Below are 24,682 nucleotides of genomic sequence, written 5' to 3'. Positions count from 1 at the left end.
CCCACTCCAATCACCACACCTCACTGCAATCCACCTCATTTCAATCCACCCACTCTCTCAGCAACCCAATCCAACCCACCCCAATCCAATCTAATCCACCCCACACCCCTCCAATCCATCCCACTCCGGTCCACCCCACCCCAATTAATCCAACCCACTCCAGTCCAAGGGGGTCAGTACGATGCCGGCAAGACCGCCACTGACAGGCTGTCAGTGGCGGTCTCACCCCCATCATGACCACCTTCACCAACCACCACATTAGGATGGCGGGAGGTGTGATGGCAGTCAGAAAAAACAACTGCCAAGCATCCGACGGGCTCCTTAAATCCGCCTGTGCTGTGGCGGTGCTTCTAATCCCTGCATTGGTGGCGGTGCCTACCAGGTACCGCCGTAGGGATTACAATGTCCCTCCGCGCTAGCCTTTCCATGGCTGTTCACCCGCCATGGAAAAGCTGGCAGAAAAAAGATATTTGGGGCCCATAAAGGGCCCCCTTATCCCCCTGGGCTGTGAGCACTATGGGGCAGCTATGGTGCCCCCTGTATGTCCCTGCATCATGTGGCAGGCACCACATGATGCCTGCCATATAGTGCTAGCATATGTGTGGTGACCCCTTTTTTTCTTGCGGTGTGTGCTGCAGCCAGCAGCACAAACTCTAATACAAAAAATAGGCAATGAGACCACCTCCGTAGTGGTCGCATCGTAATACCTACTGTGGGATTGCCGCCTTGTAGGCAGGCAGTCCCAAAAAGTAAAGGAGGGCAGACAGACTGAAGTCCGTCCGCCATTGTAAGCAGGCCCTAAAATACCCCATCCAGTCCATCCCATTATAATCCAGCCCAGTAATCCAATCCACCATACTCTACTCCATTCCACGCAACTCTTGCTCAATCCAGGCCACGCACAATCCAATCCATTCTACCCAATCCACTCCACTCCACTCCACCCCACCCCAGTTCAAATCAATCTTTTCAGCCCACCCCACTCAATCAAATCTATCCACCCCACCCCAATCCACCACACCTTAATCAACCCCACTCCAATCCAACCCACTCCAATCCAATCCACCCCACCCCAGCCCACTCAGTCCACCCCACTCCAGTCCAATCTACCACACCCACTCTAATCCATGTCACAACACTCCAGTACAGTCTAATCCCCCCGAATCCAATACAGTAAATTCCACCCCACTCCACTCCACTCTAATTCACCCCACTCCAAACCACCCTTCTCTAATCCAATTCACTCACCCCAATCCAATCCACTGCATCCCAGTCCTATCATTCCAATACAATCCACCCACCCCTAACCAATGTAATCCACCCCACTTCAATCCAGCCCAGTCCAATCCACCTCAACCCATTTCATTCCACCCTACTCCAATCCATTCCACTCCATCCAGTCCACCCACTCCAATCCACCCCATTCCAACCAATCCAACCAAATCTACCCCAATCTGATCCACGTCAAACTACTCCAATACAATCAACCTCACTACCTCAATCCACTCCATCCTACACCACCCAATTCCCCCCTCCACTCTACACTACTCGACTCTATGACACTGCACTCTATGACACACTCTGCCACTGAACCACTGAACTCTACTCCCCTCTACTAATCTCTATGACACTGATCTCCCCATTTCACTCTACTCCACTCTACAACACTCTTCGACACTCTACTCAAAAAAATCAAATCTACAACACTCTGCTCACCCCACTCCACTCTAGAATATTCCTAGCCATGCTGAACAGCAGCCACAATGGTGTACAACATGGCAAAAACACATAGGCGAGATCAATAACTTTTGCTAGTTTTTTTTTTTTTTTTGATGAAGGCAACTCCCAAATTATAATCAAATTTAGAGGCCACAAAACACTACCAGAAACAGAAAGGAGCTTCATCACAGTTTTATATCAGTTGAAAAGAACCCAAAGTAGAATTTCGCACCTATAGAATTGCACAGTTTCAATAACATAAATAATCTGTCACGGTATGGAGAGAATCTTGTCTTGGCATTGAAATGTTGCCATCGGTGGCAAATCATATATTTTGTTACTTTCTCCTTTCAACTGCAGTCCTTGGCAGTTTTAATCTTGACACCCTTCCTTGTTGGTATTTATTATTCCTGGACATGTATTGCTTAGCACGAATCCAGACTCATACAGCCAGATTCATCAATGTCCCGATTTGCGAGTCCTTAATAGCGTTTATTAAGGAATCGCTATTAATGACTCGCAAAACTGGATTCATGTAGAAATCGCAATATTATTTGCGATTTCTACAGCTTCCTTATTTGCGAATAGCAAATTGCTAAACGCAAATAAGGAATGACTCCCCATTTATTCCTATGGGCCTAAGGCATGACTCCCCATTCATTCCTATGGGCCTCAGGCCCATAGGAATGAATGGGGAGTCATTCCTTATTTTCGATTAGCAATTTGCTAATCGCAAATAAGGATGTGATTTCAGGGGTGCCAGTGGTGTCCAAAGGACACCCTGTAGCATCCCTGAAATGTAAATGTAGACTGATGTTGCGCACACACATGTCCAAAGGACATGTGTGTGTGTAACATACAACTTAAAAGAATGCACTAAAGTGCATTTTTCTAAGTTTTCGCTATTTACCACGAAGTCAGACTTTGCGGTAAATAGCGGCCAAAAATAGCGATTTCGCAATTCAAAAATGGTTCATGAATGGCATTTAAGTAATCTCAAATAGAGATTCCTTAAATGCCATTTCTCGCAATTTAGCGATTTTGCAATTTGCGATTTTTGCATTTGGGGTGACGAATCCCAAATGCAAAAATTGCGCTCGCAAAGGGCCAGATTCTCTGAATCTGGCCCTTTGCGAGCCGAGTTTACAATGATGAATCTGGCTGATAGTGACCCGAAAAGCTCTACAGTGGGAGGGATTCAGAACATCAAATGCTTAATGCCATATACCCTTAAACATAAATATTTTAGTTTGGAATTACAGATTTTCACAGCAAAAGGATAGCATCCCTCGCCCACTTAGATTCAAAACGGATGAAACTTCTCCACTTCATTGTATCATCATCTTTTACATGTAATCACAATATTAATGAAAAGTTGCAATGGTACTTTAAGGCTAGACCACATCCGTCCAGACAAGCCTAGACTAGAGAAGCAACATTTATTTAATTGGTGATAATTTATTGCAACTATTCGCAGCAGTTTGACCACCTATTTAAAAGGAGAGAATACACTTATTTCAGAAGGTGTATTAAGTGAGGCCTGCGTGACTGATAGGTGTCCTGCAATCCATAAACCCCATTTGTGTACTATAGGAAGTGACTGGCCCTAAAATAAGTGGGAAAACTAGGAACCCATTTGCCCTTGCTGGAAAATAAAATACAGCCATCTTTGAGAATACAGGGAACCCCCTACACACCTGGCCCACGGTGCCACTGCACATGCTGCACTCTTGACAGCTACGCCCCTGGCTAGAGGCAGCGTAGATTTCTTTAAGTGCAAACAACAAAGATGAGTTCAATTCTGAAATGTACTTGCCAGCTAGTACTTATTAGGTGGATTTGAAATTAGATTAACTTGTCAAATTCCTCTCTTCTACTGTTCCCATTCTGAACACAAGTCCTCCCCTGACCTTTTCATAATCGGACCACAATTATTTTAAATAACGAAAAACCATTGACCGTCATGCTCTGCCTGACGAACAGACACTTTAAAGCAAAGGAAACAAAAAAAAACACACATTGGCTAAGAAAACAAATCTCCGGACTTGACAGGTATAGAGTTTTTGGGACGTGATGGAAATTAATGAAGACGCCATGTCTTGTGTCACCCTACCGTTCGGCGCAGTTGTCCTGGCAACGGAACACTGTCATCTTTTTGTAGTCAAACAGGGACACTCCTCGGAGAGCTCGCCGGTGTGTGTCATCCACGAAGCAGCCAATGTATTTTGCTGAAAAACATAGATTGAACTCGTTAATAATTCAAAGGCCCAAGTCCCAGTACACCTACTTAAACCCGGGCCCGCGGCTACCTATTATTTTTCACCTTTTCGCAAACAATTTGGTCCTGTGGCCTAAAAATTCTAAACAGTGCGTAAGAGGGCCTATAGCTCTTTAGACTCCCAGAGAGACAGGAAAACTGTTTAAATATTAAAACCTTTTTCAGCCTTTGATTTGCCGACAATGTCTTAATCAAAGAACAATCTTTTTTTACACTCGTACACAAATGCGTCATGCACCAGAAACTGGATGTTAACAGAAGCACATCATTTTTTTTATAAAGCACAAAAAACGCGTAAGAAAGGCTTACAACTGGAAAATGTCGCAGGTCTTGACTCTCAAAGTTTCCAAGTTGCAAAGTTTCACCCTTTGTTTTACAGCCACGGCCTGAGTAGATTTACGATATGTTTCGCTGCTCAAAGAATGTCAGGACTACAGCAAGGAATCTGAGCATGCCACAGTTTTGCATAGATACGCAATTAATCAGCAAGCAGTTACATATGTGTAAATGCACATGGAGTACATTTATAGCCGTGTAAAGGCGTAGCAAAAGTGTATTTTCGCATGGTAAGGTTTTCAAAATTTGAAAAATATTTCCCCCTTCAAAAACCCCTTTGCCAACAACCCCAACAATTCTGAGGGTTTTCCCACATAATCCCTCCACGACCCCTCGGAATACAACTCTATGAGTGCAATTTTTGGATTAAATCTCTGATGAATAAAGAGAGGGACTGTGGATTCGAGATTTTGGCACACACACAAACTCATGCATTTGTCCGAATTTGGTAAACGGCCATGGTTTTCCCTCCTGCGATACCAACTCCCCAACCAACCTTGAGTAGTGGGTGCAAATGTTATTTTCTCATATAATACTGCATCAGCATGTGTTAGTAAATCAGTTGACAACTGTAAATTCATGTTTTATGAGATACATTTGTGAATGATAATTCATGCCATTTAATTATCTAAGTTGAAGATAGATGGACACTGATTTGAATATGTACGATTTGTGAATATTCCAAATTACTTTCTAAAGGCCTGGTTTAGGTTGTGGCGGACAGTATAACATCCGCATTATCACCCCAGTCCCAATGGACTACTATCTGTCAAATTTAGAGATGACCACCAGCTCAGTGGTCAACTTTGTACATTGAAAGGAGCAACCAGTTTTTTGTTTTTCAGAAACAAATTCCCAAAGCACGAATATGTTTCGGAAATACAACAAATGAGCTTTTTTTTAAAAATAAAAAACTAACACCCCCCACACTTTCCCCAGAGTGTGCGGGGCATTATTGTTTTTTCTTATATTCCCACCACCAGGTTTTTCCTGGCAGTGATGGACAGAAAAAAACACAACAACGTTCATCCCAAATAGGGCAGGCTGTGTAATGTCCTGTTACTGATGGCCCCTACTCTTTCAGGCCATTAGAGGACGCTTTCTGTCAAAGGATCCAGCAGGAGCTACATTGCTGGAAAAAATAAGAACTTCCCACTTCAAAATGAGGTGGGCGGGCCTTAGGTTTAGCAGACAGGGTAGTCCAATTTGTTGGACGATCGAGTACCATGTCCTCTAAATTCAAAATCAGGCCCTTAGTCGGCTTCCTGTATTTAACACATGCGTACCTTAAAAACCAGCCATTTTTGAATTAATACTAAACAAATAAAGGAGAGAGTTAGAGTAGAGCATGGCATGCCTGCAGGATGAATCACTGACAAAATATCGGCATTACAAATATCGACCTACAGGAATATAGATGCAGAAATATCGAAGGCAAGAATATCGACATCCTATCTACAACATGGTAAGTACAAAAATATCACAAAAAAATATAGATGTTAAAAATATCGATGATAAAAATATCGATTTTTTTTTCTGTAAAAATATAAATGTAAAATAAAGTAAATAACACTAATAAATAAAATAAACAGTTACAAATATCTAATAATGTTTAAAATTAATAAATACATATATAATAATAAATTAAGCAAATATATACAGAAAATATATAATATATACGCACTTAAAAATAAGTTGTAATAATTATTGTAATAATTTATAAATTAATAAAAAATATTATAAATTACAAATACATTTACAAACATAAACATAAATAAAAAGTAAAGAATTATGTTTAATACATTAAAAAAAAATATATACCTTTAATATTTTTAAAATTAATTATATACTACATTATCTAAATTTATAAAAAAATAAATAAATAACGACATAAATGAAAATACTATTCAAAATCCATAAGTAAAAAAACATACATCAATAAAAATGTTGGATAGCATAGAACTTAAAATTACCATTCCCACTCCAGAGAGCACAATAGTAGAGAAACCGTTGTATAAGCGTAGAGGTAAAAATTACTATTCCAAGTCCAGAGATTGCAACAGTAGGGAAACATTGGATTGCATAGGGGTAAAAATTACTATACCAACTCCAGAGAGTGCAACAGTAGGGAAAACATTGGATAGCGAAGGGGTAAAAATTACTATTCCAACTCCAGAGAGTACAACAGTAGGGAAAGCATTGGATAGCGTAGGGGTAAAAATTACTATTCTCACTCCAGAGAGTGCAACAGTAGAAAAAACGTTGGATAGCGTAGGGGTAAGAATTACTATTCCAACTCCAGAGAGTGCAACAGTAGGGAAAGCGTTGGATAGCGTAGGGATAAAAATTACTATTCCCACTCCAAACAGTGCAACAGTAGAGAAAACGTTGGATAGCGTAGAGGTAAAAATTACTATTCCAACTCCAAAGCGTGCAACAGTAGAGAAAACATTAGATGGTGTAGGGGTAAAAACTTACTATTCCAACTCCAAACAGTGCAACAGTAGGAAAAACGTTGGATATCATAGAGGTAAAAATTACTATTCCAACTCCAGAGTGTGCAGCAGTAGAGAAAACATTAGATAGCCTAGGGGTAAAAACTTACTATTCCAACTCCAAACAGTGCAACAGTAGGGAAAACATTGGATAGCGTAGGGGTAAAAATTACTATTCCAACTCCAGAAAGTACAACAGTAGGGAAAGTGTTGGATAGCGGGTGGGTAAAAATTACTATTCCTACTCCAGATAGTGCAAAAGTAGGGAAAACGTTGGATAGCGTAGAGGTACAAATTACTATTCCAATTCCAGAGAGTGCAACAGTAGGGAAATCGTTGGATAGCGTAGGGGTAGAAAATTACTATTCCCATTCCAGAGAGTGCAACAGTAAGGAAAACGTTGGATAGCGTAGGGGTAAAATATAACATACTTATAAATAGTTGTTGTAAATAAAATAATTAAAAATTTTATTTTTAAATAACTCTACATCATTTGCAAATACCCATTAATAATTGCTAAAAACATAATTACAATTGAACAATTAATTAACAATAAATTAACAATAAATACCAATAAATATTATTTAAGAAATATAAATTACCAAATAATAAATATTGAACACAAAAATAAAAAAATGATTAACAATTAAAAAATGGTAAACAAAAATTCTTTTTTTAAATAAAAAATATTTTTAATGAAAAATATTTACCAATTCATAAAATTCATTTCCAAATAATAAGTAATTAACAATTAAAAAATGTAATTACTATTTAAAAAAAGTAATTACCAAATAAAAACCTTAATTACCAATAAAAAAATAATTACCAATTAAAAATGTAATTACCAATAACAAACCTTAATTACCAATTAAAAAATGTAATTACCAATAACAAACCTTAATTACCAATTAAAAAAATAATTAGCAATTAAAATAATTGATTACCAATTAATATTTAATTATAAATAAAATAATTATCAATTAAAAATAAATAATTGCTTAATTACAATTAAATTACTTCCCACCCAATTCCCCTATAAACCCACAACCCGCTACAGAACTTAAACGCAAAAGTGAATTACAATTAATTTACAATTACAAAAAATGAATAATTAATTTACTATAATTAAATTACTTCCCACCCTATTCCCCTATAAACCCACAAACCGCTCCAGTGCTAAAACATAAAATTAAATTAAATATCACATTTTTAATATATAAAAAATAGTACATATATAATTTAAAACAAATAAATAACAACAAAAAACAAATAACACATACATATAAAATATATAATAAAATACATAACAACAAACAAATATCGATATTAGTAACATCGAAATTAGTAACATCGATATAATTGATATAGATATTACTAACTTCGATATTACTTACATCGATATAAAAAAAATCGATATTACCTACCTTAGGGTCGATATTCTGTCCAACGATATACTTGACCTCGATATTCTTCACCTTCAATATTTTTAACTCGATTTTAATGTTGGTCAATAATTTGGAATCAATATTTTGACTGTGCACCCTGCAGGATTGCTCATTGACTTAAAAAATGCTGCTGACATCTACTATGTGTACTTGAACACCCAAGGTTGGTAGCCTGAGTACCATTAAATTGAATTACAATAATTCAAGCCACTCAATCCAATTGACCAGCAGGGCAGAAGACCATAAACAAGTACCTTTTACAGAAATCGGATTCCAAAAGGGCTGTCATGTCGAGGAAAATCTTATCTGCTTAGCCCACATGATTGAGGATACTCTTGCAACAAAGGGAAAATCGCTATTTTTGGGATTTATTGATTTTCAAAAGGCATTTGATAGCGTTGTCCGTCCCAGGCTTTGGGAAAAATTGTTCAAATAGGGCATCCTGCAGTCTCTATTGAATGCCCTCATCGCTCTTTATACTGATACCTGTGTAAAAATAAAAGCTTCCACTGGTATGGACGGAGGTATAAGGCAGATACGCCCTCTCAGTGTTGTTTTTGCAGCAATGGGAAAGAAACTGTATTACATGTTTTGTGCATCTGTTGAATCCTACTCCACTTTTGAATTTTTTGGTTGCGCCCCATCTGGAGAAGTCTCAATGAGCGGACATGCCAAGAAGCCCTAGAGGAGTGTATGAAGGGGGACTCAACTCAGATGGCCGGCCGATTTGTAAAATTCATGATCAAGATAAACTAAATTTTACCAGTAGATGTCCCCCATGAACCTCCGCTGTGTTAGCTATGAACTTCCTCATTTTTCCTTTTTTTAAATTTGAACTTTTAAATTAGGTGGAAAGTTTTCATGTCCTTTTTGTATAAATCGCAATGATTTTAATTAATTATGCAAATAAACATATCTATCTATCTACATTGAATTACAGTAAAATGTTGTTTAAAGTGCTTACAAAACTGTCTCATGAAATGTTAAACAGTGTTCTTCTTCTTCTTCACACACACACACACAAAATCAATCAATCAATGAAAGTACCTGTAGAGCGCGCTACTTACCCGTGAGGGTCCCAAGGCGCAGAAGGGAGGGGGGGGGGGTGCTGCTACAGCTCGAAAAGCCAGGTCTTGAGGAGTCTTCTGAAGGTGAGTAGGTCTTGGGTCTGCCTTTTTTGGGTAGGGAGGGTGTTCCAGGTCTTGGAGGCAAGGTAGGAGAAGGATCTGCCGCCGGATGTCGTTTGTTGGATGTGAGGGACAGCGGCGAGGGCGAGGCTGGCGGAGCGGAGCTGGCAGGTGGGGTGTGGAAGCTGAGTCTGCTGTTCAGGTAGCCTGTTTCGGCGTTGTGGAGTGCTTTGTGTGCGTGGGTGAGAAGTTTGAAGGTGATCCTCTTGTCGACGGGGAGCCAGTGTAGGTTTCTCAGGTGGGGGGTGATGTGGCTGTGGCGGGAGATGTTGACGATCAGTCGGGCGGAGGCGTTTTGGATGCGTTGTAGTCGTCGTAGATGTTTGGCTTGGATTCCTGCATAGAGTGCGTTGCCCTAGTCCAGTCAGCTGCTGACAAGGGCCTGTGTCACCGTTCTTCTTGTTTCCATCAGGATCCACTTATAGATCCTGCGGAGCATGCGGAGGGTGGTGTAGCAGGAGGAGGAGACAGCGTTGACCTGCTTAGACATGGAGAGGGAGGAGTCGAAGATGAATCCTAGATTGCTTGTGTGGTCGGTGGGTGTTGGTGCTGTTCTCAGTGTGGTCGGCCACCAGGAGTCATCCCAGGCTGAGGGGGTGGATCCGAGGATGAGGACCTCCGTCTTGTCCGAGTTCAGCTTCAGACAGTTGCTCCTCATCCAGTCGGCGACGGCCTTCATTCCTTCATGGAGGTTGGTTTTGGCAGTGTGTGGGTCCTGGGTAAGGGAGAGGATGAGCTGGGTGTCATCGGCATAGGAGATGATGTTGAGATCGTGATAGCGGGCCACTAGTGCGAGGGGGCCATGTAGACGTTGAACAGCGTCTGGCTGAGGGATGAGCCCTGGGGGACGCCGCAGATGATGTCGGTGGCTTCGGCCCGGAAGGGTGGGAGGCGGATGTTCTGGGTTCTGCCGGTGAGGAAGGACGTGGTCCAGTCAAGGGCCTTCTCTTGGATTCCGCCTTCTAGGAGGCGTGCCTTTAGAGTGTGATGGCAGACCGTGTTGAAGGTGGCTGACAGGTCTAGAAGGATGAGGGCTGATGTTTCACTGTTGTCTAGTTGGCGCCTGATGTCGTCTGTGGCGGCGATGAGGGCTCTCTCGGTGCTGTGGTTACATCTGAATCCGGACTGGGTCGGGTCCAAGATGTTGTTGTCTTCCAGGTGGCGGGTCAGTTGCATGTTGACGATTTTCTCGATTACTTTAGCTGGGAATGGGAGCAGGTAGATGAGCCGGAAGTTCTTGAGTTCCTTGGGGTCTGCTTTGGGCTTCTTGAGGAGGGCGTTGATTTTGGCATGCTTCTAGCTTTCCGGGAATGTCGCTTCTTTGAAGAAGATGTTGATGACCTTCTGTTGTTGGGAGCGATGGCTGCGTCTGCTTTGTTGAATATGTGGTGTGGGCATGGGTCAGACGGAGATCCTGAGTGGATGGAGTTCATGACCTTGCGTGTCTCGTCATCATTTGCGTTTGACCAGGTCAGGCGGTTGGCGCTGGTGGCGTTCACAGGGGAGGTGGAGTCTAGGGCGTAGTCAGGGCATTTGTGGTGTTGAAGCTGTCGTGGATGTCAGTGATCTTGCGGTGGCCAGTGAGTCGCACAGTTATTGTGAGGGCGGGATGTCGTTGGGGTTGGCGCTGGGGTTGGAGAGTTCCTTTATGATGCTAAAGAGCTCTTTGCTGTTGTGTGCGTTAGTATCCAAGCGGTCTTTGAAGGAGGCCGGGAGCTCGTGGGTGAACCATGTGGCTCTTTTGCTGGTGTGGCTGTTGGGGGGGGTTTCTTGAGTGGGGCGAGGGTGTTGGTGCAGTCGTCGATCCACTGTCTGAGGTTGAGGATTGCGGCGTCGGAGTTAGTGGGGTCGGTGGGTGGGTTCTTGGCGAGGGAGGTGAGCAGCTGGTCTCCGGTGACTTTGCTCCAGTAGCGGCGAGGCAGCTCTTGGGTGCGATTGTGCGTGGTTGGTTTCTTGAAGGTGAAATGGATGCAGCTGTGGTCGGTCCAGTGGCGTTCGGTGGTGTGATTGAAGGCGACTTGGGAGCCTGTGGAGAAAATGGGGTCAAGCGTGTGGCCAGCGGTGTGAGTGGGTGTGGTGACGAGTTGTTTGAGGCTGAGGTTGGCGAGGTTGTTGATCAGGGTGGTGAAGTTGGCATTGTGGTTGTTCTCGAGGTGGAAGTTCAGGTCCCCGAGGAGGATGTAGTCCATCGAGGCGAGTGCGTGGGTGCTGGCGAGGTCCGCGTTGGAGTCGCTGAACTGAGCCCAGGATCCAGGGGGGTCTGAGTGTTTGTCTGATGGTGGTGTTGGGGTCGGTGTGTATCGGGAAGTGCAGGTGTTCGGCGGTGTTGAGGGTGTCGTCTGCGTGGGTGGCGACTTTGAGGGTTGATTTGTGGATGATGGCTATTCCTCCTCCGATCCCGCTGGCCCAGTCCCTGCGGATGATCTTGTAGCCGGGATGGCTATGGCGATGTCGGGCGCTGAGGAGTCGTTCCACCAGGTCTTGGTCAGGAAGGTCACATCTGGGGTGGAGGTGTCGATCAGATCCCAGAGCTCGGCGGCGTATTTGCGTGCGGAGCGGGTCTTGAGGAGTATGCAGCGGAGGTGGTTGGGTCCAGTCCTTGGAGGTTTGGGGGTTCTGTCGCAGGTGAAGCTGCAGGTGTGACAGGAGAAGGGTCTGTGGGTCCATTTTGGGGCGACCTGGAAGCAGGTGTCGTTTCGGCCGGCATTGAGCACACAGAGGGTGCTGGCATCGTAGTGGAATCTGGTGTCGTGGCGTGCGCGGTGTCCAGGGTTTCTGGCGCTGGGCGCGGTTCAGGCACGGACGGGCGCAGACAGGCTTGCCTTAGGCTCGCCTTCGGCTCGGCCGCTGCACGACCGCTACTTGGCCTGCATATGAGGAGGCTTGGGAGGGAGGAGCAGCTAGAAGGCTGGAGCGGGGAGTCCAATGGGTGCGCTGGGGGGCGGGGCCACAGGAGGCAGCGGCGGGAAGGCCGAGTAGGGAGTGGTGGGGGGCGGGGGAAGACGGCGGCAGAAGGGCACAGGAATCGGTAATGCGAGCGGGTCAGCAGGTGACAAGTGGCGGTGTGGGGGCGACCTGCCTGCAAGCAGGCAGACACACATACTGTGTAAATTAAGGGTTTTCCACAAAGGTCTGCACCCAATACAGTATAGTGTAAGCTGTGCCAAAAATTCAGTGGATTATCAAAAATTCAAGCAATATGCTCAAAATGTTTGTAGGAAGTGTGGCAATTTAGAAAGTGGTAATCATTTATGAATAATTTATTGAAAAATAAAAAAAAAATACAATTGCATAAAGTGCGTAATTAGATGTAATATATGCAAACGGCAAACACATTCGTACCTTAAACAATATCAGTAACTTGTACTTAAATAGAGCTTGACTCAAAAATGGTGAACCTCTGGGTATTCCCTCATGGAGCAAAGCCCTTTATGGATCACCACATCGTTTTCACGTTACAATATTAGGGAAGCAAAGAGGATGTTATTTCTACTATTTCAAAATCATGTTACGTTTCATACTAATGGTGCGGGTTTCCAGAGCTCCAAAAGAGCTGACACTTTCCATACAATTTTTTCCACTCCAAGCACGAGCTTGAAATGCACAAGTTTACAGGAAATTATTGTTTTCAAAGTATTACTCACCTTTTGGAAAACATGCATCTATTTATAGATACTTTTTGTAAGTTAGAAGGCAAAAATACAAGCACTTAAGTCTTACACTGCATTTAGGGTTTTCCGCATATAGGGTGAGCATTTTTCCCCCTATTTACTTTTTGGCAAAACAAAACCAAGGCCCCTGAATTACCAGAAGTTGGTCCCTGTGAGTATGCAGCATTTGTTGATTTTTACAAAACCACCATGATTTACAGGACAGACTAGGGAAGGTCAAACATTGTACAAAAATTAATGAAGGGAAGCCCTTCTGAAAGCTGGTTAAAGGTATATTCCTGCCAAGGTCTTAGGTCAGAGGGTACAGAACACTCCCATATGTGTTTGAGTAGGAGATTAGAGGTTTGGGCACAGGGAAAATATTTTCTCTTAAAGAATAATAGAGGAACCATTGTGCCTTTACATAAACATAACTGGCATTTTTGGCAGGACAAAATTGTACCATGCATACAACTTCAAATTCTCAATATCAGCGCCTACACCAAAAACATAGGGGGTCATTATGATGGTGGAAGGAACGCCACAGCCGGGCCGTCAGCGGTAGTCCTTCCGCCATCACAAGGATAATCCCGCTGCCTAATTAGGAATGGTGGTGGTGATCCCACTGTGTCCCCGGCAGACAGAAAGTCCGTCCACCACGGTTCTGCAAGGCGGTCCTTTTCCGCCCGCCTTGCGGAACCAAAACACAGGCAGCATTGCCTGTCTTCCCACTGCGAAAACACAGGCGAGGCTGGATTGGAGGGCCTGTTGCTGCCCCCTCTGTGTTGGGGGTGTGCACAGGGGGTTACCAATGCATTTCTCTGCACTCCGTGGCAGGCACCGGGTAGTGCCTTCCACGTAGTGCAGGGAAATGCTCAACATGGCATTTTAACATTGTGGACGGTGCTGCAGCCAGCCGCACCGTCCATTATGGCGGGCTCATCCTAATTGCACTGGTGGGACCACCGCACATCACACGGGTGGTCCCAGCACCACTATGATGCCGGGCGGACTATCCGCCGACCATCATAATGAGCCCCACAATTCATAAAACTTTACTATGACATGGGATCCTGCACCTAGCACAGTTATGCAGGTGTACCCTTGACTAGTTTTGTGAATATCAAAAAGTCATAAAATTACAACCATGTGGGATAGTAAGTACACTTACTACTCTGGATGTCTCTGTCACAAGTGAGTATAATTCTTCAATAGTTAATGCCACTTAAAGTGGGTGTGCTAAGCCTTGATTTATCTTGGGAATATATGAATTATCACACATGTCTGCAATTTGTGACATATTGTTCGCAAGCCTCTACATATCACATCTGTCCATGTGGGCCATGATTTGTTGTACAGACCGTAAGTAATGAGAGGGGATGCCAGCCTGCTGTATCAGGGAGCTGTTTTCCAAGCAGTAGATATCAAAGTGGGATGAATCATGACAATGGTAGTTTGGATACACCCATTCGCAGGGACAGAGTATGAAGTTAATTTGAATGAAAGTCTGCCCTCTATCACTTCATCTGGTCTCATGGTCAGACCACTATGCGCATGGTCTGTTGCTTGTAACTCTGTTGGTGCAAATACCTTCCTACTTAATAAAACGAATATCGTAGAGCAACCTGCTTCGCAAAATGTAATGCAGGGTGCGCTACGAAATGCGTTTTATTTATTAAATTGTTTACTTACCTTCAATTATCCATACTCCGGTTTTTAGCACCCCCACCCCGCCTCTCCGCCCCACCGAAACTCCCTCCACGGACCGTGTCTGCTGGTACCTTGACAACTTCTAATTGACACCCATCATCTTAACCAAATGTATTGTAGAATGTAAGGCACAAGAAATCAAAGTGACTGACCATTCAATACAACCTTTCAACATATTGATGAACGCAAAAACAAACATTTGCTGGCAATTTAGAAGTCTGATAGTTCTTAACTGCAGAAGTGGAACTTTGATTCTAAAAGAAGGGTCTGTTACTCCAATTCCTGTGACATATTCTATAAGCCCCACCCATTTATAGGAGAAGCAACAAATTATGAAATAGTGGTACACGAAGTTACAAAGGCTTTTGCCTCACAACTTCATTGGAACCTTTTCAGTCTTCCTGTGCTCTGAAAAAAGTTGACAAGTTATGTACAAAAATGGGTGAAATCATGCATAGAAAGTAGATTTGCATGGGAGAACCCCATAAAGACATGTATGCATGTATTTTCTGGTGTAAAGTTGGGAATCTCACCAACCCTCTGCAAACTATTTTGACTTCATTTATCTTTCTGTAGTATAGACTTCACATAATACTAATCTGAAATTGGGAAAGTAAAGTTCAAATGCAGATCAACATTTAGTTGGCTTATATGTTGATAGCATGAAATAGGACACAACAAGGTTTTCTTTAGACATGCTGCAGTGAGAGAGGTCCAAGGGAATTTTATTTAATTTAATGTATTTATTTAGTGTTTTATAGATTGCGAACCAGACCCGTGAGGGTATCTGAGCGCTTTACAGTAGTATCAGGTGGGATTCAGAACAAAAGGGGGGAGGAGAGTCTGGGATAAGGGAAAAAAAATAGAAACAGTATATGGTAAACCAAACAGTCATAATATTTGATTACTATAAGGGATAGGAGCAAAACGATGCAAAAAACTAGAAAAGTAGTCTCATCACCCAGAAGGATTGTTCATAGTGCAGGGTGGGTAACGTAGAGGAGGACATCCAAGGAATAGTGCAGTGAAGTCAGGTAAAGTCAGGTTGAGGGGGTGATTGTAGAGTGAGCTTTAGGAGAGGAATTTGTCAATTAGGAAAGATTTGGTTTCCGTTTTGAATTGGACTAGGGACAGTATTCTTCTAATGGCAGGTGGGAGTGAGTTCCATATTCTTGGGGCGGCTCCAGAGAAAGCCTGATTATATGTTCTTTTTTTCTTGAATTGTGCAGGTTGGAGCAAAAGGGCTCTGGCGGAACGGGAGTTTCTGATTCATCCGGATAATACAAGTTTCTGTGCCAGAAAAGCAGGGGACTTGGAATAGAGAGCGTTGTGGGTGATGCAAGCCAGTTTGAATTGGATTCTGGCCTCAAGAGGAAGCCAGTTCAGAGCTTTGAGGTGGGGCGAGATGTGGTCAAACTTCTTAGAGCCAGTTAGAAATCTGGTGGGGGCGTTGAGGCAGGCTTTCAAGGGTGCCATGGAGATCTTGGGTAGGCCTGTGAGAGTGGAGCAACCATATTTATAGAGGTTCTTATTTAGTGCATAAATATTAAGTGATCCTTGCTTCCCTTCAACAGAGTCACACCAAAGGCTTCGAAGCACTATACAACCATCGGTAGACTATAATACACAGAATGGAGACATTTCCACTGGATACACCCAGTAAACCTCCCAGTGGAAATCGGTCTGCAAATGGCACAATACCCTGCCCAGTTCCTTTTACTTTGTTTACTGTACATCTCTATACATTTTGGATTGACCTTTCAATGGTACAATTTAGTGGTTCTATGATGTCACCTGTTGGGAGGACATTATTTTTAGGGCATTCATCATTTTTCCAGCAGGTTACACAAGCATTCATTTTTTTAAAATTTAATAAACCAGTAAGAAATTAGTGCACAGGGTCGGGTTTAGGGCAGTGTGACTGGTGCGGCCGCACTGGGTGATGACCTGTGGAGAGGGGCGCTGTGATCTCAGGGGGGTGCTGTGTTTAGCAATATCTTATGGTAGGAGAGATGACGAACACTTTTGCAGGTGGTAAGGAGAGAATCCGAGGAGGAGGTCATGAGATGTGGGGGGCGCAAAAAGTGATTGTTGCACTGGGCACCATCAGTCCTAAAGTCGGTCCTGATAGTGCATATGAGCTCTTTAAATGATCTAAAATGTGTACTCACTATAACCTTACACAGCCCAACCATGAGAGGATCTATTCGCAATATCAGGAATCAATCTACAAGAAAAAAACACATAATTGAGGACAAGAGGCAAAGGATTACGTCCTTTTTTGCATATATGTGAGAGAGGTTATTGAGGGAGCCTAGCAGTCTTTCACAGTAACCAACGTCTCTAGCTTGGCTGGGAAATCTGAGTAGACTAGAATCTTATCTTGGCCAAAACATTAATATAAAAAGCAGCCTTAGTGGCCCTAAAAAGTGTTACAATTATCATTCATTATGAGAAGGAAATTTTATGTAACCAAACAAGATTTTATTAAGGACACATTTTCATAAGAATAGGTAGTACAACATCAGCAACAGATTATGTTGGAGCTAGAAGCAATGCTAGATAAATATGAGCTGGAAAGTGAATATAACTCAGCTCCAGTTCACATCGGCAACAACTAATAAGGGCTTCATATCAGGGGCAAGAGCAGTCTCAATATTATTTGAATGATTATCATCCTTTCAAGTGGGACACCACAAAGTGCTCCTAGAAAGAGTTTACCGTGGAAACTGGAATAATGGTATGATTACATATATATATTTTTCATTTTGTCTGGGGGAATATGTTTTTGCACTGTGGCCAACACCTTCCCTCACACTGACACCCAGCTTGGGGGTTATCTCTCCCCAGTCCCACTCTGGATACAAATGTGGTACTGTCACTTCTAAGGGGCAAATACAAAGGTGGGCAGTGGCAGGATTGATGGTGAATATGTCAGTTATCCTAATGACTAGACAAGCCATGGTTCACCTCTTTCAGTGGTTGGTGGGCAACTTAAGTTTCCAAAAGTGGAAACAACATGCCAGGGAGCCAGATGCCACAAGACCCCCTTGGTCCAACTCCTAGTCACAGCACCATTTATCATTTCAAGTCTGACTATGCTGTTTCATCCTCTCCCCTTCTACCCTGTGACTTACAGCTAATATTTCCAACTCTTTATTAGCCCAGACATCCCTTATACATAACTTAACTACCATGCAATTGTTTGTGCTTAAATGTTTTGTGCTAACTTCAATGTATAGTTATTTCAAACTCACTAATACCGCCAAGTGTAGCTGTCCTATACAACAATTTAAAATAAATAAATAAATGAATAAATAAATACATAAATGAAGTGATGTCCGTGGCATTGCTATATTCAACTTACAAAGAGTGGTCATTTCAATGTTGATTTGTCTTGGCACAATAGCCCCGCAAAGCATGAAGATTATGATGACGAACACATTTAAAATGTTCTACCCTAGAAGGGGAGAAAACTCCGAGGGCGATTTCCTCAAACTGCACTTAGTAGTATGTGAAGTAGTACTACAGTAGTACTACTCACATACTAAAAAGTCTATTTAGTAATCCACAGGAAGCGGCCTTCGCCTCTGCCTCCCGGATCTTTTCTACGCAGAGATATCCACCATAGTGGCAGGGGTATCTGCACACATATGCCCAAGGTTTAGTCATAAATACATATGAAATAAAAATAAATATGTTGGAATTTTTTTAAGTTCTTATTTAGGAAATCTTCATAAATTAAGAAACATATTGTATCTTAATGTACAATACATATTTGATATACTAATATGATTTACATTTTTATTTTATTAGTTCACTATTTATAACTCTCATTTTGAATTATTATACATTTATATTATATATTAAATTATTAGAATACATTTTTAAAGAATAATAAACTTTAATATTATTTCCAATACTTTTCCAGAGGGAAATGTCAAGCACTGTGGTGGAGAAATCTAATTGTACAGTAGCTACATACTTTACCGGTTTTTGCCCTACCCTATGTGTAAGGGATATTGTGCCCCCTCAGTCTCTTTTACGGGCATATTGATTTACAGGCCGCCTGGTCACAGAGCTAATTTTGCCTCTGACATGTTGAGAATCCTTGAACCCTACTTCGGAAAGCCCTCCTTCACCATCTTAGGTGACCTCAATTTCCATCTTGATGAGGTCCACTCTAAGGACACTTTATCACTGGTTGAAACTCTCGGAGCTTGTGATCTCATTCAGCTTGTTACCAATGCTACTCACATAGCAGGTCACATTCTTGACGGGGTTTTCTCTAATGATCTAAGACTCTCCAGCGGCACACCTTTACCGTTGGTGTGGACAGATCATTTTGCGGTTCCTCTGCATTTAGCCTTTTCTACTTCTCATTCTATTAAGAAAGGGACTACCCCTTTCGTCTCTAGAAGAAATCTTAGAAACCTCACTGATGAGGCTTTTGCCCCTTTTGTCCCTACTCCAGAGGCTCTCTCCTTAAAAGACGCAGATGAGGCAGCACAATCTCTGCAGGATTCTATCACTAATGCAGTAGAAAAGCTTGCCCCTGCATCCCTGCGATATGTAGCCCGGCGGAAACCATCAGCGCCATGGTTCTCGGACCATCTTAGACTACTAAGACAGGGCTGCAGAAGTAGTGAGAGGAGATGGAGGAAATCCTGGGATCCTATGGATAGGGAGGCTCACAAGTCTGCTCTACGGGAGTATAAGCAGAAAGTGATAATGGAGAAGCAGGAGTACTTCTCCAACCTTACTAGTTCACTCACTTCCTCTAGGGAGCTTTTTAAAATTGCTGACTCTCTATGCTCCCTCCAACTTCCAGATCCCGTAGTCAGCTCTCAACGTCTTTGTGACGACATTGCAGACTTTTTTCATAAAAAAATCTCTGATATTCATACTTCCTTAGAAGTACAACGTCTCTCCTTGGTTGAAAATCTTCCTCCAGGCATAAGCTCTTCTGAGGCACTGGATACTGCCCCTTCTAGCCTCCTTTCTGTTTTTCCTTCTATATCTCTGGAGGGATTGAATCTTCTTCTAGACAAGACAAAATCCTCCTCTCCACTTGATCCTCTGCCTCTCAAAAAGCTAAAAGATTGTAGGAACAGCCTCCTTCCTCCTCTACTTGAGGTAATGAACAAGGTTATTGATCAAGGCACCTTTCCATCAATATGGAAGAAGGCCATTGTGAAGCCGCTCCTCAAGAAGCCTTCACTCGATCCTGGCCTCTTGAAAAATTTTAGACCCATCTCTTTGCTCCCTGCACCTGCTAAAATCCTAGAAGCACACCTGAACCGCCATTTATCTTCTTTCCTTGAAGCTTCGGAGTATCTTGATATTACCCAGCATGGTTTTCGAAAACATCACAGCACAGAATCTGCTCTCACCTCTGTAGTCGATAACATCCGACGCAAGGTTGATGCTGGACAAACAACTGTTTTTGTGCTATTGGACCTCACGGCCGCATTCGACATTCTGTCTCCTGCCATTTTAACATCTCGGCTTAGGGAGGCAGGTGTCACTGGCTCGGCCCTGAGTCTCCTTAACTCCTTTCTCCTTGATAGGGAACAGAGAGTGATGCTCGGCAACCACCTCTCCCCAGCTAAGTCTTTGCAATGTGGGGTGCCACAGGGGTCGGCATTAAGTCCGACCCTGTTCAACATCAACGTGGCCCCCCTTGCTAGGCTAGTAAGATCGCAGGGGATGGAGGTGGTATCATACGCCGACGACACCCAGATCATGGTTTCACTCACTCAGTCCTCTGTCACAACATCTGCCTCTAGCTTCAGGTCCTGTATGCAATATGTTGCAGATTGGATGGTTACCAACTTCCTGAAGCTAAATGGCGACAAGACTGAGGTCCTGGTCTTTGGGAAGGACCAAGACATTTGGTCGAGCGAGTGGTGGCCCCCCTCTCTTGGCATCTGCCCCACTCCCTCTCAGTCTGCCAGAAATCTGGGTGTAGTGTTCGATACTTCGCTCTCGATGTCCTTACAGGTGAATCGGACTGTCTCGACCTGCTGGGGCGTGATCAGGACGCTCAATAGAATTCGCAGCTATCTGTCTCTTCAAGCACGCAAGCAGATTGCAGTCGCCCTTGTTGGCTCCAGGTTGGATTATTGCAACTCTCTCTACATGGAGTCCAACAAGGGCCTCATACATCGACTGCAAATCGTGCAGAATGCCGCTGCACGTTTCGTCCTGGATCTTCCCAGGGCCTCCTCTGCTACTGCTGCGAGGAGAGACCTTCATTGGCTGCCTATTCAACATAGAATTTATTTCAAAATTCTGTGTTTGACCTATAGAGCACTCGAGGATGGATCTAAAGGAGCTATCAGCTCCCTCCTTACCCGCTACCATCCCACAAGGTGTTTGCGCTCTTCGGGACTATTCCAACTTGTTGTCCCTCGCTTTAAGCTCACCAGATGGGGAGCCAGGGCCTTCTCCGTCGTTGCTCCACAGCTTTGGAACACCCTGCCGATGGAGATGAAGACCTTACCCTCTCTAGCGCTGTTCAAAAAGGCCCTGAAAACGTGGTGCTTCTCGAGAGCTTATTCAGGTTGAGCTGCAGGGTCTATGTTTATGAGCTGGATTTTGAATTAGGCGCCTTGACGCCCATTGGGCTATGTTTGCGCACGATAAGATCCCTTTTATTATTATTATTATTATTATATTATTTTTAGAATTAAATATGCACACTTTTCCAGTTTGCTTCTGAAAAAAACATACTGAGCTGCACTGATGTGGTGGCCCAGCTGGCACTGCAGTGTCATCAAATGTACTCACACCAGAATCTAAAATTACTATTGGATTTTTTAGAGCTGGCCTCCACCAGCCACCTCATCGGTTGCCAGCATGTCAATCAAACCTTAAATGATGCCTTTAACCTCTGATTGCACTCCAGAGTGGGAATGTGGGTTACAACATTGTTTGAACACCCACAAACTCACAAGTTTTATTTTGAAAGTCACTCCTGCCCTTGTACGGCCACTCCAGGACACAACAAGCAATGTTTTCGGAGAGTAAATCAAGCATTGTGATGGCAGATCTGAAAATGCAGGTGTACATCATTCCACTTACACACTTTATTAGATTCGTCTCGGAAAGTTTTGCTTGTGGTATCGTTACAGAGGTTGCATTCGAGCGAGTCTTGCAAGAGTCCATTAGGTCTACAAGTTATTTGTCTGTTTCCCGTTTGATTTTGGCGGCTGGTTTGTCATTGCTGCTATTTCATCATTTGAAGATGATCACAGCACAGTGGTCGAAAGGTCAGGACAAAAAGCAGATTGAATGATGACATTTACTGTAATGGAAAACATATTTCTACTCCAGGCAAAGTGCACGCTCTGTTCCATACAAAATACTCTGGTGGAAGGGCAGATTAATAAAAAGCCTTAAAGATGTATGAGTGACAGGCTCCGGAGGGCTGCTTCAGTGCATTTCCACTAACACTTGGCAAATGTGAAGCCACTTACTGCGGATTCTTTTTGAGAAGGCTGGAAGTCGGAATGACGCTGGGCATGTAACAGAAATGCATTTGACAACAGAACTAAATTATTTTAGACACACTGATGTTCTAGTCCTTTCCAAGAGCTGTGCAATATCCGGCAAGGAGGGGCTCCTGGGTCTTTCAGAGGCACCACCTTTGCACCTCTGCTGTGTGCAGCCTCACTTGAAAGGCACACGCTGGTGATTAGCAATTACACTGTCCTTATGGGTTGAGTTTATAAAAGTGCTCAGGGATGGTGAGGGGCAACCTTTTCAGCGTTGGCATAATCACATTGCCTTGGCAACCCAGCACTGTAGTCCAAGGAGAAAGGTCATTTTTTTTGTTTCTTTTAAAAATGAATCCTATTTTCGCATTTCTTGAAAGCTCATTAGGCGCAGGCGAAGAATGGTTACAAATTGCACGTCGTCCATGCTGTTACGATTTCTGCATCGTCGGCTGCATGCCTAGGCTTGAGGTCTTTGGTGTAGCTGAGAAGCAGGGGTCCCTTCCCGTCATCTTCTGATTGCACAAGCTTTGCCTAATCAGAAACTCGGATTGAACGTGAATAAAGCATGGGCATGCTGGAATGGGTTATTCTGTTTTATCAGGGATGCTTAACCCTTTCGCTGCGGCGGCTATTCCGCCGCAGCGCTAAAGGGGCGGGGCGGCCGCGCGGCCGCCGCATGCTGGTGACAGAACCGCTCCGTCACCAGCTACAGTTGAGCTGTGCTGGTGACGGAGCGGTTCCGTCATGACCCGCCCCGCTCATTAAGACTGCCGCGCAGGCACGAAATCAGCGCCGCGCAGGCGCGGCGGCCGGGCCATGACGGAACCGCTCCGTCATCAGCACAGCTCAACTGTAGCTGATGACGGAGTGGTTCCGTCATCAGCAGGGGAGGGGTTAATATGCAAAGTCCATAAGTGAAGGTTCACTTAAGAAAAAAGATCGAATCCTAAGCAGGCCCACAGACGAAGAGGCTATGCAACAGCTACATAGTACTTTCAATATACCAATGTAGTTCAGTTATTTATCACATTATTGACGGTGCCCTGGGCATGAACACCGTGATTAGTACTTTCTCCGTTTAGTCTCAGCAGTGTGTTGCTTGCTTCAGAACGTCAATACAGTCTAGAAGCAGCGTCAGTGAATCATATTGAACATTTAGGGGCTGATTACAAGTCTGGCATTCCGCGGACCACCAGACTTGAGGGGGCACGGCGGTCTACCAACCGCCCTATTTATTACAAGTACAGCAGTTGGACTACCATTGCACTGCCGATCCAACCAGGGATTGAGATTCCTGGTGGTGGCGCAACGGTCTTGTCCCACCAAGCATATTACGAGTTTCCTATCTGCCACCGTTTTCATGGCTGTTTCCTCCGCTATGAAAACGGTGGCGGAGAGGAAGCAAAGGTGGCCATGTTGGCCATGGGGTGCATGCAGGGGGGCATATGTTGTGCCCCTGTGTGTGCTTGCATCCCAGTACCTGCACGGCATGGGCTGCACTGTTCAGGTACCATCTTTGATGTTTCCATTGTGTTGCCTATTCCATAGGCATCACCGTGGGAACGCCAAAGAACTGCCCACCAGCAACTTGAAAAGTCATAATATGATGGGTGTTGCACACACGGTTTTGGCAGTACAGCGGCAGGGTGGTCCTGCCACAGCACCACCAATCTTGTAATCAGCCCCTAAGGGCCAGGGATAAGGATGAACGTCAGGAAAAGGAAGTGTAGGGGCTGAGGTTGAATGCTATGTACTTTGTCCTAGTAATGCTCGAGAAAGGAAGTATTCACCTCCCTCCACCATTGCAGAAAATAAGTGACATTTGTGGCACAAGCTGAGCTGATGCCGCCTGTACACTTCCACAGACAGTTTCCACACTCTCACTTCCCTTGCCAACTCCACAACTCTTGTATTGGACAAGGAGAGACAAGCGGCGCTCTTGAGGACATTGGAATGTTGTTTGTACGCCTATAATGCAATTATGGACTTGAGAGAGCGCAAACTGACCCAAATGTAGAAGTACATCACACTTACACGTAGTAAGCACAAGTCATGAAGAGAAATGCCATGAGTGCTGATAGTACCTACATCTATATTCTGAAATGTGTAGTTAATATAGGGATTTAAGTAGAAGTGGAACTAATACAGAAATGTGTGAAGTAATATGATTTTAATAGACGTGATTATTCCTGAATCCATGTTGTGTAGCTGCTAAAATGTAAGATGGCATACGGAAACGTTGAACGTGGTAGGCCTCAGGGCCAGAGCTAGGAGGGAGGGGGAAGGTGGTTAAATTTCACAATATGGATTGCACTAATGTTTAGTAATAATGAGTAGGCTTTGATTTATAGATGTGTTTA

The 24,682-nt window shown here is 43.7% G+C and overlaps 1 protein-coding gene across 1 annotated transcript in view; it reads right to left on the bottom strand.

Moving 5' to 3' along the window:
* WSCD2 (WSC domain sialate O sulfotransferase 2) overlaps positions 1 to 24,682 on the bottom strand; it is a 1,087,922-nt gene that overhangs the window by 450,116 nt on the left and 613,124 nt on the right. The window contains exon 4 of the mRNA XM_086943084.1: positions 3,833 to 3,947. Within this exon, the coding sequence (XP_086799210.1) occupies positions 3,833 to 3,947 (115 nt within the window). The remainder of the gene's footprint in view (positions 1 to 3,832; positions 3,948 to 24,682) is intronic.

Source organism: Lissotriton vulgaris, chromosome 11 (genome assembly GCF_964263255.1).
Source record: "Lissotriton vulgaris chromosome 11, aLisVul1.2, whole genome shotgun sequence".
In the NCBI taxonomy this organism is placed as follows: Eukaryota; Metazoa; Chordata; class Amphibia; order Caudata; family Salamandridae; genus Lissotriton; species Lissotriton vulgaris.
The sequence above is the reverse complement of the archived record's forward strand: the minus strand, read 5'-3'. Positions and strand labels throughout refer to the sequence as shown.